This window comes from Malania oleifera, chromosome 13 (genome assembly GCF_029873635.1).
Source record: "Malania oleifera isolate guangnan ecotype guangnan chromosome 13, ASM2987363v1, whole genome shotgun sequence".
Classification (NCBI taxonomy): domain Eukaryota; kingdom Viridiplantae; phylum Streptophyta; class Magnoliopsida; order Santalales; family Ximeniaceae; genus Malania; species Malania oleifera.
The window spans coordinates 9200153-9215977 of record NC_080429.1 but is presented as its reverse complement, the minus strand read 5'-3'; the positions used below and the strand labels follow the sequence as shown (position 1 = coordinate 9215977).

At 32.9% G+C, this 15825-nt stretch overlaps 1 protein-coding gene across 1 annotated transcript; it reads right to left on the bottom strand.

Annotated features, from left to right (window-relative positions):
* Nucleotides 1-6311: 6311 nt before the first annotated feature.
* On the bottom strand, nt 6312-10851 carry LOC131146571 (12-oxophytodienoate reductase 2-like). Its single transcript, XM_058096240.1, has 5 exons — nt 10468-10851; nt 9734-9874; nt 9508-9638; nt 8482-8658; nt 6312-7274 (listed from the first exon to the last, which is right to left on the bottom strand). The coding sequence occupies exons 1-5, from the start codon at nt 10707-10709 to the stop codon at nt 6682-6684; spliced, it is 1284 nt and encodes a 427-aa protein (XP_057952223.1). The 5' UTR covers nt 10710-10851; the 3' UTR covers nt 6312-6681.
* Nucleotides 10852-15825: the final 4974 nt, after the last annotated feature.

Genomic DNA, 15825 nt, shown 5'->3' with positions numbered 1-15825 from the left:
TGCTATTACTAGTGTGTGGCAAATGAGCTACAATAATATGCAAATTTATTTTCATATAATCATGTATCACTAAATCTGTAAAGCACAATACTAGAAATATAGTCTTCATCTTTTTCCTGTTGCTTAACATTTCTGTACTTTAGGTTTCTATTCAAAATACTACTAATATATGTATATATTTTCTAGTTTCTATAAAGTTGTATAAACATAATAATAACTGTAAATTTCCATGTGGATAACTGTGTGTCATGATTTAACCCCTCATGACAGGGTTGTACGGCCCGTAGGCGAGATTTACCCTGACTGGCCAACTAGAAATAAATCACTATACTCCATAGTCTGATCAGCCCTCCTCAACCCATAGCTGATGGGGAGCCTGTCCACTCGTGGGCTCTATGCGATCGACCTTTATACCACGTATTATCTGAATAGGTGGTTGTACTTTATAAACTGTACGTAACTACGGTACCGTGCTCTGTAAACTGTATGGTCCAACAGGGTCTGATACTATATAATACACCTCTATATTTAACTATCTGTTTTACCATGATTTTGTAGTAACTGTATAAACCATGACGTTGTGGAAAACTGTATCTATATCAACTGTGTTTCTGTAATTAACTATAAATCTGTATGTCATGGTATTGTAAAACTATATAATCAACTGCAAAATTGTATAATTATGGTATTTCTGTAATTGCTGAAAAATACATTCACTATTTGTATATTTTGTAAAACACATATCTGAACAATACTGTAAAGCTAGTTTCTATACTATGTACATATTCTCAAGCCACACAGTAATTTTAAAACATATTAATCATATTCGATAAACTGTATAAATCTCTGTTGTAAACAATACTCTGGTGGAACATTTATAATTTTATACTGAAAACATTCTCAAATAACCTAGCATAACATATTTCCCTTACCTGACTACTAAAAAGTCTCTATGGTAAACTGACCTAACCCCCGCAGGGTCTCCTACACAACACCTTGAAAACAACATTTGGTAGAACAGAATATCAATATTTCTTCGCCTACATCATTTCCTATAACTGTCATAAGGCCAAAATGGACTAAAAGGTCTTACACTGAATTTGGGATGAAATCGAACTTCGTTTCACCAACGATCCGCTCCGGTAGACTTGCAGAGAACTTCATCAGGAGCATTGTGGTGGCTTCGGATCATCGATCCAGCGACTGGCGGGGCTGAAATCGAAGAGAGAAGGGAAAGAGACCATAGGAGAGAGAGAATACTGAAATTGTGTTAAAAATTCGAGTTTTCACTATTTATAGGGCCATATTCGTCGACGAGACACATCACCTCATCGACGAGTCCTTTAGTAAATTCGTCAATGAACCCTAGAAATTCTTGAAATTATATTCTCCAAAATGCAATCGTTCGTCAACGAAGTCTACGGCCTTCTTCTGTTCCTGTTTCCATTTCTCTCCCTCATTATTATTTAAACAATATTATTCTTTGGGTCACTACATTCTCCCCTCCTTATAAAATTTCGTCCTCGAAATTTACTATCTCTATCTCTATCTACACACTCAATCATCCAGTAAAAGAAAATGGTCTACTTATTTTATTACCCGCCCTCACTTATGGCGGAGAAATACCGTGGTTACATGGGTAATTCTGGGAGATTACAAATATAAAGGAAAATTTCCCCCAAAACCAAAATACTACCTATCCTATACATTATATTATAATTACACTGGACTCAATAAAATAAAATTACCATTACTTTAATTATATATCATTGTTATGACTCACTAAACAAGTGAGGATATTTCTATCTAAAGCTCCCACAAAGCTTCTTCCATAGCGTGATTTCTCCACAAGACTTTTACCAACTCTATCTTCTTATTGCGCAATTCTTGATCTTTTCTGTCTAAGATCTAAACTGGAGCTTCCTCATATGCTAGATCATCCATGAGTTCCAAGTTTGCCTAGCTAATGATATGGGAAGGATCGGGAACGTATTTCCTTAACATAGAAACATGAAACACGTCATGAATCCTAGATAGAGATGGTGGTAAAGCTAGCTGATAGGCTACTGACCCAATTTTCTCAAGTATCTCAATTGGGCCAATTTTTAAGGCATCAAGTGAAAAATAATAAAAAGGAAATTATACGACAAATTTTACAATTTTTTAATATATCCTAAAAAATAAGTTTATCATCTAGTTCTTGTTTTCTTTTACCCCCTTCCCAACACTCCCAAACTCGATGAATTTAATAACTAAATAAATGATATCATTCATGCTATGAAGACATCATCCATGACATAATGACATTATTTATTTTGGAGGAAAGGGAGGTGGGCATCTACCTAGAAGAATAAAAAAAGTATACACTTTGAAGGATCATATGACTTACTTATTATCCAAATTCAAGTCCAAAATGGGTAACGACAAGTGTTAATCTGTATCTATTTAAAAAAAAAATAAAAAAAATTTTATGATTTCACATGTTGAATTTCTACTAGTGATTAAGTAAACAGTAAATATTTTCAATCTACATTATTAGTGACTATTTTCTTAAAAAATTATTTATTTTTCACATATTTTAACCTTTTATAATGACTAAAGTTTTGAAAGTATAGGTAAATAAGTTATGTGATAGCAATATTGGACAATTGTTGATGTTTCTCTTGGCCTCTCTCTCTCTCTCTCTCTCTCTCTCTCTCTCTCTCTCTCTCTTTCTTGCTGGTTCTTTTTTTAGCACTTTTACAGGTCAGTATAAATTATAATCATATTTATTATTTGGTGTCAATTTTTTTTTAAATGTGCTTGAATTTTATGACAATTTTCAAATTAAAATGTCCAAATTAAGTGATTTTTATTTGTAAAATTTCAAGTTTTTATGATCAACCCATGTGCCTAAAGGCACAAACTAAATATATATATATATATATATATATATATATATATATATATATATATATTGGGAATAATCAATTGGGTAAGGCGGTGAGGAAAGTGATTAGCAACGTTGGCCTTATTTTTGTGTATTTTGTTTATTGCAAAGATATGAATGTGCTAGTTGATATTGAAAGTTTCACTTTTGGTTTTGATGTGGTCTCCAAAGAAGGATTTGAATAGTCCTAATTATGAAATTTGAAGGATTAGATTAATTGTCACAGTTTAAAATTCAACAAGTAATGTGGGACTTGTGTAATTTATCCATGACTATTCAATATTGCTTGGAGGCTAATGCTTTTGTGGTACTATGTTATTAGAGTCAATCTACTAGCATGGTTTTTTAATTAGGGTTAGGTTAGATGGGTCCTAAATAATCTCAATTACTTAATAAGAAGTAATACGGGTTTGTTTACATGTGGAATAATTCAAAAAATGACATCACTCATTTTTTAGGTAAAGAGGTTGGGGTCATGGTCATTTGATGGACAAGCTTCTTTAGTTTCTTATGTTGTACCTATTTCATAAATAAAAAATTTTGAACATGACCTTGCGTGAACTAAACACTTGTATATTTTTCCATATTTTGACAAATACGATTAGGGGTGAGCAAATGGTTGGTTCTGCCAAATTCGGTTAATTAACCAAATTAATCGAAAATTTCGATTAAAGAATACTGTTAACCGAACCGACCAAATCATTGGGCCTCATCGAACTGAACCCAACTGAATTTTTTTTTTAGGTAATTCAGTTAACCGATTTTAACCGTGAAACGAGGGAACTGGGAAGGGGAGAAGGTGTACTAGTGTATCCAAACTGAAACGAGTGAAGGAGGGGAAGGTCGAAGCCTCAAAGTCTTGAGTCACTAAGTGAAGATCCGTCACCATGCCCACGCGAGGGAAGAGCCAATTGAAGAGGGATTCGAGATCGGGACGGGTCATGAACTGGGAAGACTGGAAGAGGGGCTCAGGCGAAGCCAAGAAGAGGTGATTTGCGAAGAGGGAGAACCGGAGAACTGAGAAGTGGAGAGACTGATGTGGAGGTGAGGTGGTTGGTTAGGGAGAGGATTGGGCTCGGGCAAGCTTGATGCCGGTGAGGAGGAGCTGGGAGTGGTTCTCAATGAACTGCTCTGTGCACGAGACTGCAAAAGAAGAAAAATGAGAATGAGAGGGAGCTTATGTGCTGGTGACAATGGTCGGCGACAACGATGGCGATGGGCGCAGGTGATGGCACCGCGTGAAGATGGTGGTGCGAACTGCGGAGGACTGAGCTCGGGTGAGCGAGAGAGAGGCAATGAGGACCTTCTGACTTCTAAGTTCTGAGAACAGTGAGAGTGTGAGACTGAGAGGGAATAGAATAACCGAATTTTCATTTACTAATTTAAATTTAAAATTTAATTAATTATTAAATCGGTTAATCGATTAACCGAATTAATGTTTTCTATTCACCAAAACGAACCCGATTCATCAAAATATTGGAAAGCATAACCGAACCGACCGAACCGATTTTTTTAACCGAACCGAACCGGCCAATTTTGGTCAGTTAATTCGGTTAATTCAATTTTCCCCGAATTATGCTCACCACTAAATACGATGACTTTGGAAGTTTCATATTTGATTTCCTATGGTTGAATTGGGCTCTAAAATATGGTGCATTTGGATACAGGTACAAAACGAGAAGTAAATATTGACATGTTCTCATCTTTATTGATCATATTTTGTGGCATCACATATTAAAATCTCTATTATTAATTTATAAAATGTTGAAAGTTTTCAATTTATGTCTCTTGTTCATTACATTCTTGAAAAAATATTTATTTTTCACTTGTTTTCACATTTTATATAAATTAGTTATGAAATTATGATAAATAAGTCATATGACAGCAACATCGTTGCGCAACTTGTTGATTTTTTAGGTTCTTTCTCTCTCTCACGCACATATAGAAGTTCTTTTTTTACTATTTCACAAATTAAAATTAATTATGGACCCATTTATCTATACTTTTTGGAGCAAAAAAAATGTACCCTTGAATTTTATGATACTTTTCAAATTAGAATGCCCAAATTAAGTAATTTTTTTTCTTGTTTTGGGACTATTTAACATCACTATCAAAAATTATGAAATTGAAAAACATAAACAAAACTAAAACTAGAAACAAAATAGTAAAACTATATTTTAAATAGATTTTATTATTTTTTTAAAATTATAGATATTTTATGGACATTTTTAGATTAATTATAGTTTAAATTCTCATGGTTATTTTCTTTGAGTTTTAATTAAAAATTATTATAAAATGAATGATTTTGTCCACAAATTTTAGTTTTGCATATCAAAATATTCTAATAACAATTTGCCAAAAAATTGAAAACCATTAAATAAATTTTTAAAAATGAAATTGAAAACAAACAACTAAAAAAAAATTAACAACATAAATAAATGACTGTCATAATTTTTTTTTTTTTTTTAGCATACACAAATGATAGCAAAACAAAAAACAAAAATCATACCAAAATGTCCCCTTACTTTTAGATGATTAAATTAATTATCAACTCGGCCTTGACTGTCTGAGAAAATTAATTATCAACTCGACCTTTACTTTTTTTCTTATACCTTCCCCCCTCTCTCTTTCTTCGAGCAAGCATATCCTTTTTTTCTAAGGGAGTGTAGCTAATGTTCGTGCTAATATTTCAAATTTTAAATTATAGAATCTAATATATGAATACATGTTAATTTTAGTTTTAATTATCTAATGTGAAATTGTTTGGTAGAACTAAAAGATAGTTAATGTAAATAATGTTTTTCTTGCTTATATTTATTTAATAGTTATAAATAAAAAAATATAATTTAACGTGACTCGTGAGGCAAAAAATAAAAAATAATTATTTAATTTGACCTTTATTATTTATTTTAATGGTAGAGTGGATAGTGAGAGGGAGATAAACTTTCAATTGGGTGTTGTAATTCACCAAACACTTCGTTAGTGAGAGGTAAGTAGACCTATTCATATGCCAAACCTACTTGTACCGGAAGCTAAGAGAGGCCAGACTAGGCTGAAGTCTTCCTAAGCCCTATTTGGTGCAGCCAACAATGCTGTGCTTCCTCAAATGGTCGCTCCTTGTGTTCAATTGTAGCAAGGCATGCATTTGCAGCCATGAACAAATAACGCCTTTGATTCATTGAGATGCTGAGCCAAATTCAGATGTCTCCTCTTCTTACATCTAAAGAATGGGCTTTCCCCAAATACTATGTAAATTTGCAGATGCTTGGAAGTCTTTTAAGTATCAATAAAAAACAATGCAAAATTTATGTATCCAAAACTCTAAAAAGGTAATCTGCAAAGCATGAAGAAAAGCTTGTCAGCAAGCACAATATCAATGCACTTTGTTTATTTCTAAGATATCTTTCATTTAACAATCAAAGTACAATATAATGACCTCTTGAAAAATTTCAAGATGGATATTGGAGTTGGCCTACAGATAAAAATGATGAGGAAGTCGAGGAATTCAACAGATTCAAAAATTTCGATAATTATATGGTCATATGTATTTCCCAATTAACAGCCACATGTGAGCCCATTTTCCATCTGGTTCCACTCGCTCCATTCCCATCCAACATCCCGTATGCAACTCTACCTTCACTATCAATAACATAGGATTAGCGACTCATGGCACCACTCATAGCATGTGCTAAAGCTCATATGCCAGAACTTTTATTTACTTATTTCTTTTTTATTTATTATTTTCCTCTCCTTTAAGCAGAAGTTTCAAGAAATGGATAATCAGTGTAACCAATCACAGGTTCCGGCGTGTAGAAAGTGTCCCTATTGTACTTGTTGAGACGAGCATTGAGCTGAAATCTCCTAGGCAAATCTGGGTTTGCCAAGAACAGACGCCCAAAAGCGACGAGATCAGTACGGTTCGTAGCCACTGCATTGTTCCCATCTTCCCTGCCATAGCCACCCGCCGAAATGAAAGTACCCTTGAAAGCCTCTCTCATGGGTAGAAGGCTTTCAGGGTTTTCACTTTTTTCTCCTAGTGTTTTCATCCTGGGCTCAACCATGTGGCAGTACAGAATTCCATATTTGTTCAAGGATTCAACCATATGAAGGCCTAGAGCTCTAGGATTTGAGTCTCCTGATTCCATATAGTCTGCAAAGGGAGAGAGCCTTATCCCAACTCTATCTGGTCCTACCTCATTAACAACTGCTTCGACTACTTCTAGAGCAAATCGGCAACGATTTTCCAAAGATCCGCCATATTGGTCAGTTCGGTCATTGACTTGGTCTTTAAGAAACTGGTCAATTAGGTAGCCATGAGCTCCATGAATCTCCACTCCATCAAAACCTATACATCAAATAAGCATCATTGTAGAGAGGAAAAAAAGAAGTGGCCAGCAACCTTAGCCCATGCTTAGAATTACCAAAAAAATAGGTTCAAGCCATGGCTTATGAAAATTCATTGAGCCATTCTTGCAGAACAAGATTGATTTGTCGGCTTATCATGATTCTACTTCAATTGTAAGAGTAACAATATTGAAATGACCCAAGTGATGCACTGCAACTGTTAGCAAGGATCACTTCCTTCCCAGCTCCCAATATTTTGTTGAATCAACCTTCACATTGCATTTTGTACAACCATGGAATTCAGTAGTTGGGAATGATCCTTTACGTCATGTTTGGTTTGCTGAATGGAATGGGGTAGGAATGGTATGGAATGAAAATTTGAATGCAGAAAATGAATAATTCCAGTGATAAATTCAATTCCATTCCACATGATTTCATTCCACTTCTATAAACCAAACATGCAATTAGCGCAAATGGGTCAATACTTAGTACAAGTATACAACAATAGCAATTATAGAAATTTGGAATGACATCATTTCAAAAAATTCAAAACTACTCCTATACCATCAAGTTTAGCAATGCCATCAACTTTGAACGATAAAAAAATATTCCTTCAAAAGCTGTGACCATAGGGGAGCCATTTTATTTCCACGGGATATTATATGCAGAGTTCGTTCAATAAGATTTGTTCCTACCATATTAAAAATGAATTAAGCATCATAATGCTAAAAGCATTCAACTAATTTATCGAAGAAACTACCCATAGATTGAGTTCAATTCAAGATAAATTATACATATATTTTTTTCACATAGCTGAAGTGTATGCTTTCAGGGCCCTTCGATAAGTAAATGTAGAAACCTTCAATTTTTTCCCCTTCAGTTTTGAAAGCCAATCAAGCTTAATTGTTCAAATCAAGGATTACCTAGATCAATGACTTCCCTTTCTTGTGTTTTCACTACAAACAGAGGAAAAGAAAATCTTCCCATTTACGAGATGAACATTAAAGCAGGAGTACAACTATTAATAATTTTTTACTAATTTGTTTCATAAAACAAATTTGGTATTAGTTTGAATAAATTTTTTTTTTTCAGGAAACTTTTTTTCATCTCCTATGCATTTAGCAAATCAAATACAACCTACAATGCTTAAATTAAAACCAACTTAATCTTTTTTGCAAAGATAAAATATTTAGCTCATGAGGAATTACCAGCTTCCATAGCGTTCCTTGCAGCAAGCCTAAAATCATTGACAATTTGAAGGATTTCCTCCGTCTTTAGCCGCCGTGGAGGTGAGAATTGTTCAACATCAAGAGCATTAGCACTAAGTTGAGGCGTCAATGGCTTGTCCGTGCTAGAGATTGGAGCTTGCCCATTTGGCTGAAAACCTGTATACGGTTATAAGGCAAATATATTTATTTATAGTATCAAACATATAGAAGGCCTTACATTTGGTAAATTTTAAGTACTTTATTTTATAAAACAGATGAGAATTCATTAGCCCACACCAGGAAAAAAGTTTCTTCATAAATATCGAAGACATAGCACACTTATACATATATTAAAACGAAAGCAATTGTCATTGGATTAGTCATGGATAACAGCCCTCTTATCTCCACAATCCATGCTTTCTATGTGCGTACGGGTCAAGTACGTGAGGTCTCCAACACAGATGATATAAGTAGTAATGGAATTTTTTTTCCGTGTCACAAAATTGTCACACCAAATAATCATGGTAGATGACCTCTTATAGATCAACAGAACATACAAGCGGAGATTGATGACTTCTTACAAGCTACAATGACAATAATGGCATTCTAACAAGGCACTGAGGATGAAACCATTTGGTATGCAGAGACAGTTTACCAAGTAAAAAAGAAGCCTCTTAGGTGCTGCAGTTTAAGAAGTGAGGCTTTAAATTCAAGAATGAGGTGCCAGGGCTTTTTTGGATATTGTTGTATTTTTGTATTTCACACTATTTTACTAGTATACGTAGTCAGGTGACTCAGATCATAATTTAGTAAATTCTAGGATTTTTTAGGAGTAGGAAAGTTTTTCTCATGGAAGTTTTTTGTTCCTCTAGACACATGGACTAATTCCACCACAATTTATGCTCTAGTCACTCAATGAGAATTTAAAAGATATGAGATACAAAATCTTAAAGGAGGGCTTAGTAACTAGCTAGTACCCTATGATAAACAAGAAGGGAGAGAGCAGGTAGTAAGTCGAGAACATACCTTCATTTGAAACCCTTCCCGTGTGCCAAATCTGACAAAAGAAAATACCACCTTTGGCATGAACAGCATCTACAATGGGTTTCCACGCTTCAACTTGCTCCTTTGTCCATATACCAGGGGTATCTGGATAACTATATATTATAATGAACAAGAAGTTTAAAAAATTGTCCAAGAAATGAATTCTATAATGAAACTCAATTGAGGAAAAAGCTATTGCCACAATTACCCTTGAGCAGTATCAGAAATTCCAGTGGCTTCAGCTATGAGAAGACCTCCTTTGGTGGTTCTCTGAGAGTAATATAAGATGGCATGCGGCTGAGGCACATTGTTGAAGGATCTCTGTCTGGTTAATGGAGCCAAAACAATTCTGAAAAACAATACAAAAAGAGAAATTAGGAAACTAGAAGAACTAAAAATGCATGGCCTTAAGAATTATAACAGAGAATAAGGTAAGTAGTGGCCTTTAATGTCAGCATAACATAGTATTAAGTATTGAAAGTCGCAGTGTCACACACAATATTCAACAAGTATGCCACCGCCACCCATGAAAGGAAAATTAGCTTGTTTGCCGGCTGCTAGCCATGGATATTGCAGTTAAGAATGACAATTTAATCACGATTAAAGGAGAAACACAGACAAAATTACCAGTTAAAACAAACATATGGCAAGTTTCAGTCCCTCTTATTTAATAGAGAGCAGCGCTCAAAAACTACGCACACTAGAATTCTAGAAGTTCCTTTTGCATTACCATGGAAGGGAGGGTAGCTTGGACCAAGATCCAGAACTTTATCGTTTTGGGTAGCTAGGATTAAATGTTCCATACCAAGTTATGCTGGATGAATCCATGATCCATGTTGCATTTCTTGGATTCCTAGTTTAAATTCTTGGGGATTATGTTAAAAATTGCAGGTGACTCCTACCCTTCTATGTTAAAATGAATTAGGGATAAAATGAAGATACCTATGAGAAAGATTGAATTTCCCCATCTTGTATGGACTAAGAAGAGGAACAATGCTCTTCTCCTCTTCCGCATCTTGTCCCTGCACCTTTGTGTAACCCATTTTGATCTCTCTCTGTCGCTGATTGTCTCTCGTAATCTCCCTCTTTCGGTTGCTGAGATTGAATGAATGGTTGATCGATATGCGACGGGTATTTATAGAATGGAGGGCGGAGGGAACCCTCGACCCGGCGGAGAGAAGCATCCAACGCCGCAATAAAAGGTGGCCACTGGCCGCTGCTTTTGACGCCGGCTAGTGGCCGGCACTTGTGGTTGAATGGGAGCATCGAAGCTCCTGACCGTATTTGTTTTTTGCAGTCTTGAGTGAGTTTAAACTTTTAAAATGTAATAAAAAATAAAAGATAATTTCTTTTATGAAATAAAAAACTAAAATTTGAGAGCAATCACTCTTTCTTTATTTAACAATTGTGAGTTGTGCTTATATTTTTAATTTATTATAAATATTTAAAATTTTATTTTAAATTGATGGTCAATAACCTTTATACATAATTTTTTTAGTAGCATGAAAAAATAGATTCACCTATATAATGATAAAAATTTAAATTATAATTTAAAAAATGTCACAAATCTCTCATGAAATTTAAAAAATATTATGCATTGTTGATTTTATGAGTCTAATTCTATTTGGATAATAATCAATCATTTAATATTTGACATGTACAACTGAATTTGTGACAAGATCATAATTTAGAATGCACGAATGGTAAGTATGATATGGAAGTCACGAGAAACTTAAAGTACATATCACTTAAATCAATCTATGGAACTATAAGAGTGTAAGATTTGATATAATGATAAAAATTTAACTTGTAGTTTCAAAAATATCACAAATCTTTTCTTATGAGATTTGTCAAAATAATACAAATTTTCTCTTTAAATTTTTTTTATGTAAAATAAAAATAAGAATTTATGTATTTTTAACGAACCTAAATGAAGGTTTATAAAATTCTTAAAATTTAAATAAAGGTATTTGAAAATTTTAAAATTTCAATATAGATTATTATTTTTTGTAAAATTTGATGAGAGAGATTAATATTTTTTGTCCTAAATTAAATAGTTAATCTCTCAAATAAATTCAGTATAAAATATTTATTATCTCAAATAGGGGCCCAAAAATTAGATTTATTTTCTCCAATTCCATGGAAGGATCCTGTGTACAATCCGTGATGTGGAAATGTTAACGTCATGCATGACGATTCCTTGATTTGGACGTAAAAGCATCCATAATTATAAACCTTCACTATTTTAATTTATAATACTATAAAAATAGTAATAAAAAAACGTAAAGCATGATCTTTTCTATTTTCTGACTTTCTTTGATTTGAACATGGCCGTAGTGTTTTGCAATGTTTTTTCAAAAATAATATTATTTTATTTAATATTATTTAAATTTTAAAATTTAATTTTTATGTACCTTTAAAAACTCATAAGACTATTAATTTTGAGAGTTTTAATTAGATAAATAAATTTTGGCTAAAAGATTTCGATGCGACTTGTTACCAAACTTTTATGCAAGAAACTTAAATCTCATCTTGGATGAATTTTTGTGGTCAAATTATTATTCTTGTTCAAATCTAATTTCAAAACATGGAAAGGTACTTTTGTGTCAAAGGCCTTCAAAGCATGTGATAACTATTTTAATTAGGATGGAGGGTGGAGTTCATCCTAACATGGATGGATGGTAGGAATGAAAAATTTTCAAGTAAGGTGTTGGTGGAGAGGACGGAGACTAGGGGTGTACAATTAGTCGATTCGGCCAATCAATCGAATTAACCAATTTTTTTTTCAATTAATCTCATCTCATAATTGAACTGATCGAATTGAACTCTTTAATCGAATCGTATTTGAGCGAATCAAATTATCAGGTAATTCAATTAATCGAATTTAACCAAATAAAATTAATATTACAATTTATATGTGAGATGATTTTTGAATAATTTTGAATAAATAATTAATATTATTTCTTAAAGAAATACTTTTCTTTGTAACCATATGTGAGTCTCGTTTGTTGACTAAGGGCTTGTAGTGGTCATGGGTTGACATGATACGGACAGAGAGTACACGTTTTGCATACTCTCAACAACTATGATTAGGGGACTGCCTACCAACAAGACAATTCTTTTAACAGGTCCTGCATGATGATTGCCCGCATTGTCTTTGACTCTGTTCGGTTTGAATTTGGTCACAATTCATATTTTGTCATCCCAACCAAGGGGTGTACAAAAATTATGAAAAAACTGAAAATTGAATTAAAATTGAATCGAAATTACAAGCAACTTAATTTTTTAGTATTCGATTTTGATCTTAGAAAATGTATGGTTTCGATTTCGATTTCCAAACTACGAGTGAACCAAAAATTAAAAAAAAATTGATTAAATTTAAATTATATGTATAAATTAATATAATTACTTAACTAGAATATTAATACATCTATTTAATATTTAGAAATTAAAATATTCAATAGATTATCAACAATCCTTGTGAAAAGAAATTGTTCAATATTTAGAAAATTGGTTAAAAGTCAAAAAAATGGTAACCGAACCGCCAAATGTTCAGTTAGGGATAATAAATTCGGTTTAGTTTCGATTTTGGTTTGGGAATACTAAAAATTATAAGGTTCGTTTTGGTTTGATCTTCGGTTTAATTTGACTTATAATCAAATCGTAATAAACTAATTACACACCAAATTCTAGCTCCTCTACAACTTTTAAGAATATATATGTTAAAAAAATTAAAAATAAAAGTAAAAAATGGAAAAAAATTATTATTCATATTTTGAGGATAATAATAAGTATAAAAATAGAAAAATAATAACACCAATTAAAAAAATATTAAAACTAATAAAAATCACTATTATAAAATAAAAATAGTACAAAATTAAATAAATATGCATTAGGAATTTTTAACAAAAAATCCTATCTCAAGTTCAAATTACAATGTCTTTTTATTTTTTTATTTTTATAAATATACATGTGATGTGAGATCAATTAAAAATGGTCAAAAATAAATATTTTATAGTTCGAATTTACTATCTCTAAATTTGTTGTATAATGATAATTTTTTAAAAGAATCAATTATTAATCATGTGTAAAATAAAATTTCTTCATTGGTTTTATTGTTTATATTATTTTTAAAATTTTTATTAATGATTAATCTATTTACATTTTTTATTTAATTTTTTTATTCCGTTTGACTCTCAATATTGAGAGAGGACAAAAAAGTTGACACGACAAGACTTCATCCACCATAATGAATGTGCCCAGCTTTACGGCCAAATTCAAATCGAAGAAAGTAAAAAATAGATATGGCACAGGGGGTATAATATAAGGTCGTCTACCTCTTTCCCATGAAAATCCATCAATCGTCGTCATGCATGATGAACACACTGCCTCGTCATCCAAGCAGCTGTGTTCGTCTGCATTTCGAGTTTTAAACAGATTCATAATTCATAAATTATAGATATAAAATCGCATGTCCTCATAAATTATGAAATTATAAATTAATTCGTCAAAATTCCAAATCTTTAGAACAATAACCAAAAAATAAATTTTTTAAAAAATAAATAAAAGATTTCACGGAGAGAGAGTCTAAATAAACTCTTGAATTTTATTTCTTTAATCAAATGAAACTTACAAGCAACTCTGTTTAAATACAATCATTTAATCTACTTATATACAGAAACTATTTCACTGAATCATAACTAACTTCCTAAAGAAAATGAACGACTACAAAATACAACTAACATCACCAACATCTGTTGCTATCTTCTATCACAGTCCTATCTTTCCAAACTACGTGGCAATAACTCTTCATAGCTGTGTATGAATAATTCGCTATAAGACACTGCTTCTATAGTTTCCATTAGTTGATCAATTTTAATTGTTTCTGCTGCTTGATTAATTCTCACAATCTTTGCCTCTGCAGTACCACTATACCATGTTCCTTGTTGAATTACTTTAGTAACTCGTCCTTTATTGGTTTCTCCACACACCTGCTTTATATCCTCACAGGGCTTATCAATCTTAACACCCCCCCTTAAGAGCAAAGCTTTTGCATTCTGATCTTACCTTCACATAATCTGGATATTCAATCTTAGGGGCAAATATGTTGATCAACCCCAACTTCTTGACTAATCTGATGTGATCATCCACACCAAGTGCCTTAGTAAAGACATCTGCCAATTGATTCCTAAAAGTAACATGAAATGTTTTGATAGTACCATTAAGAACTCTATTTCTCACAATATGACAATCTGGCTCTATATGTTTTGATCTCTTATGAAACATATGATTTGTAGCAATATGCAAAACTTCCTGGTTGTCACCGTACATTAGAACTGACTTATCATGCTTCACTTGAAGATCTCTCAATAGATACAATAACCAAGTTATTTCACAGGTAATACTTGCCATTGACCTATATTCAGCTTTAGCCAAAGATCTTGACACCATTGATTGTTTCTTTGATCTCCATGAAATTAAGGCATTCCCAAGGAAAACACAATAACCAGTTAATGATTTTCTAGTGTCTGGACATCTTGCCCAGTTAGCATCATAGTAGGCTTTCAATTGTAAATCTGAATCACTAGAGAAGAATACCTCTTGCCCTGACGTTCCCTTGATATATTGCAATATTCTAGTAGCTTCCTGCATGTGTGGAAGCCTTGGTTTAGCCAAAAACTGACTTAATCTATTTACTACATATGTCAAATCAAGTCTGCTTAAGGTTAAGTACATCAGTTTTCGTATGAGTCTTCTGTACTTGCTCGAGTCTGACAACAAATCTCCATAATCCTTGGACAACTTCAACTACTGCTCTATAGGAGAGTTAATAGGCTTGCATCCCATCATGCTTGTTTCTTTCAATATATCAAGAGCAAACTCCCTTTGATTCAAGCTAATACCCTTCTCACTTCTAGCAATCTCAAGCCCCAAGAAGTATTTAAGTGAACCAAGATCCTTAACTCCAAATTTGGTATCTAAAATTGACTTCAAACCAGCAACACAACCCCAAGAAGTATTTAAGTGAACCAAGATCCTTAACTCCAAATTTGGTATCTAAAATTGACTTCAAACCAGCAACACAGTCTGGATCATTTCCTGTGATGACCATGTCATCCACATATACTAATAAAGCTGTAAACAAAGAACCTTTCACATGCACAAACAAGGAGTGATCAGCAGTAGATTGAATGAAACCAAGTTGTCGAATAGTGGTGGAAAGTTTAGTGTACCATTGTCTAGAGGCTTGCCTTAAACCATAAAGAGATTTGAGTAACTTACAAACAACAGGAGAAGAGG

What these genes read in the sequence shown, in the direction of transcription:
- LOC131146571 (XM_058096240.1), bottom strand. Translation starts at nt 10,709, where the DNA reads ATGCTTCTCTCCGCCGGGTCGAGGGTTCCCTCCGCCCTCCATTCTATA. An exon ending in ATTTCTGATACTGCTCAAGG is followed by an intron (nt 9,639 to 9,733) that starts GTAATTGTGGCA and finishes TATAATATATAG; the next exon opens with TTATCCAGATACCCCTGGTA. An exon ending in AAGGAACGCTATGGAAGCTG is followed by an intron (nt 7,275 to 8,481) that starts GTAATTCCTCAT and finishes TTTGATGTATAG; the next exon opens with GTTTTGATGGAGTGGAGATT.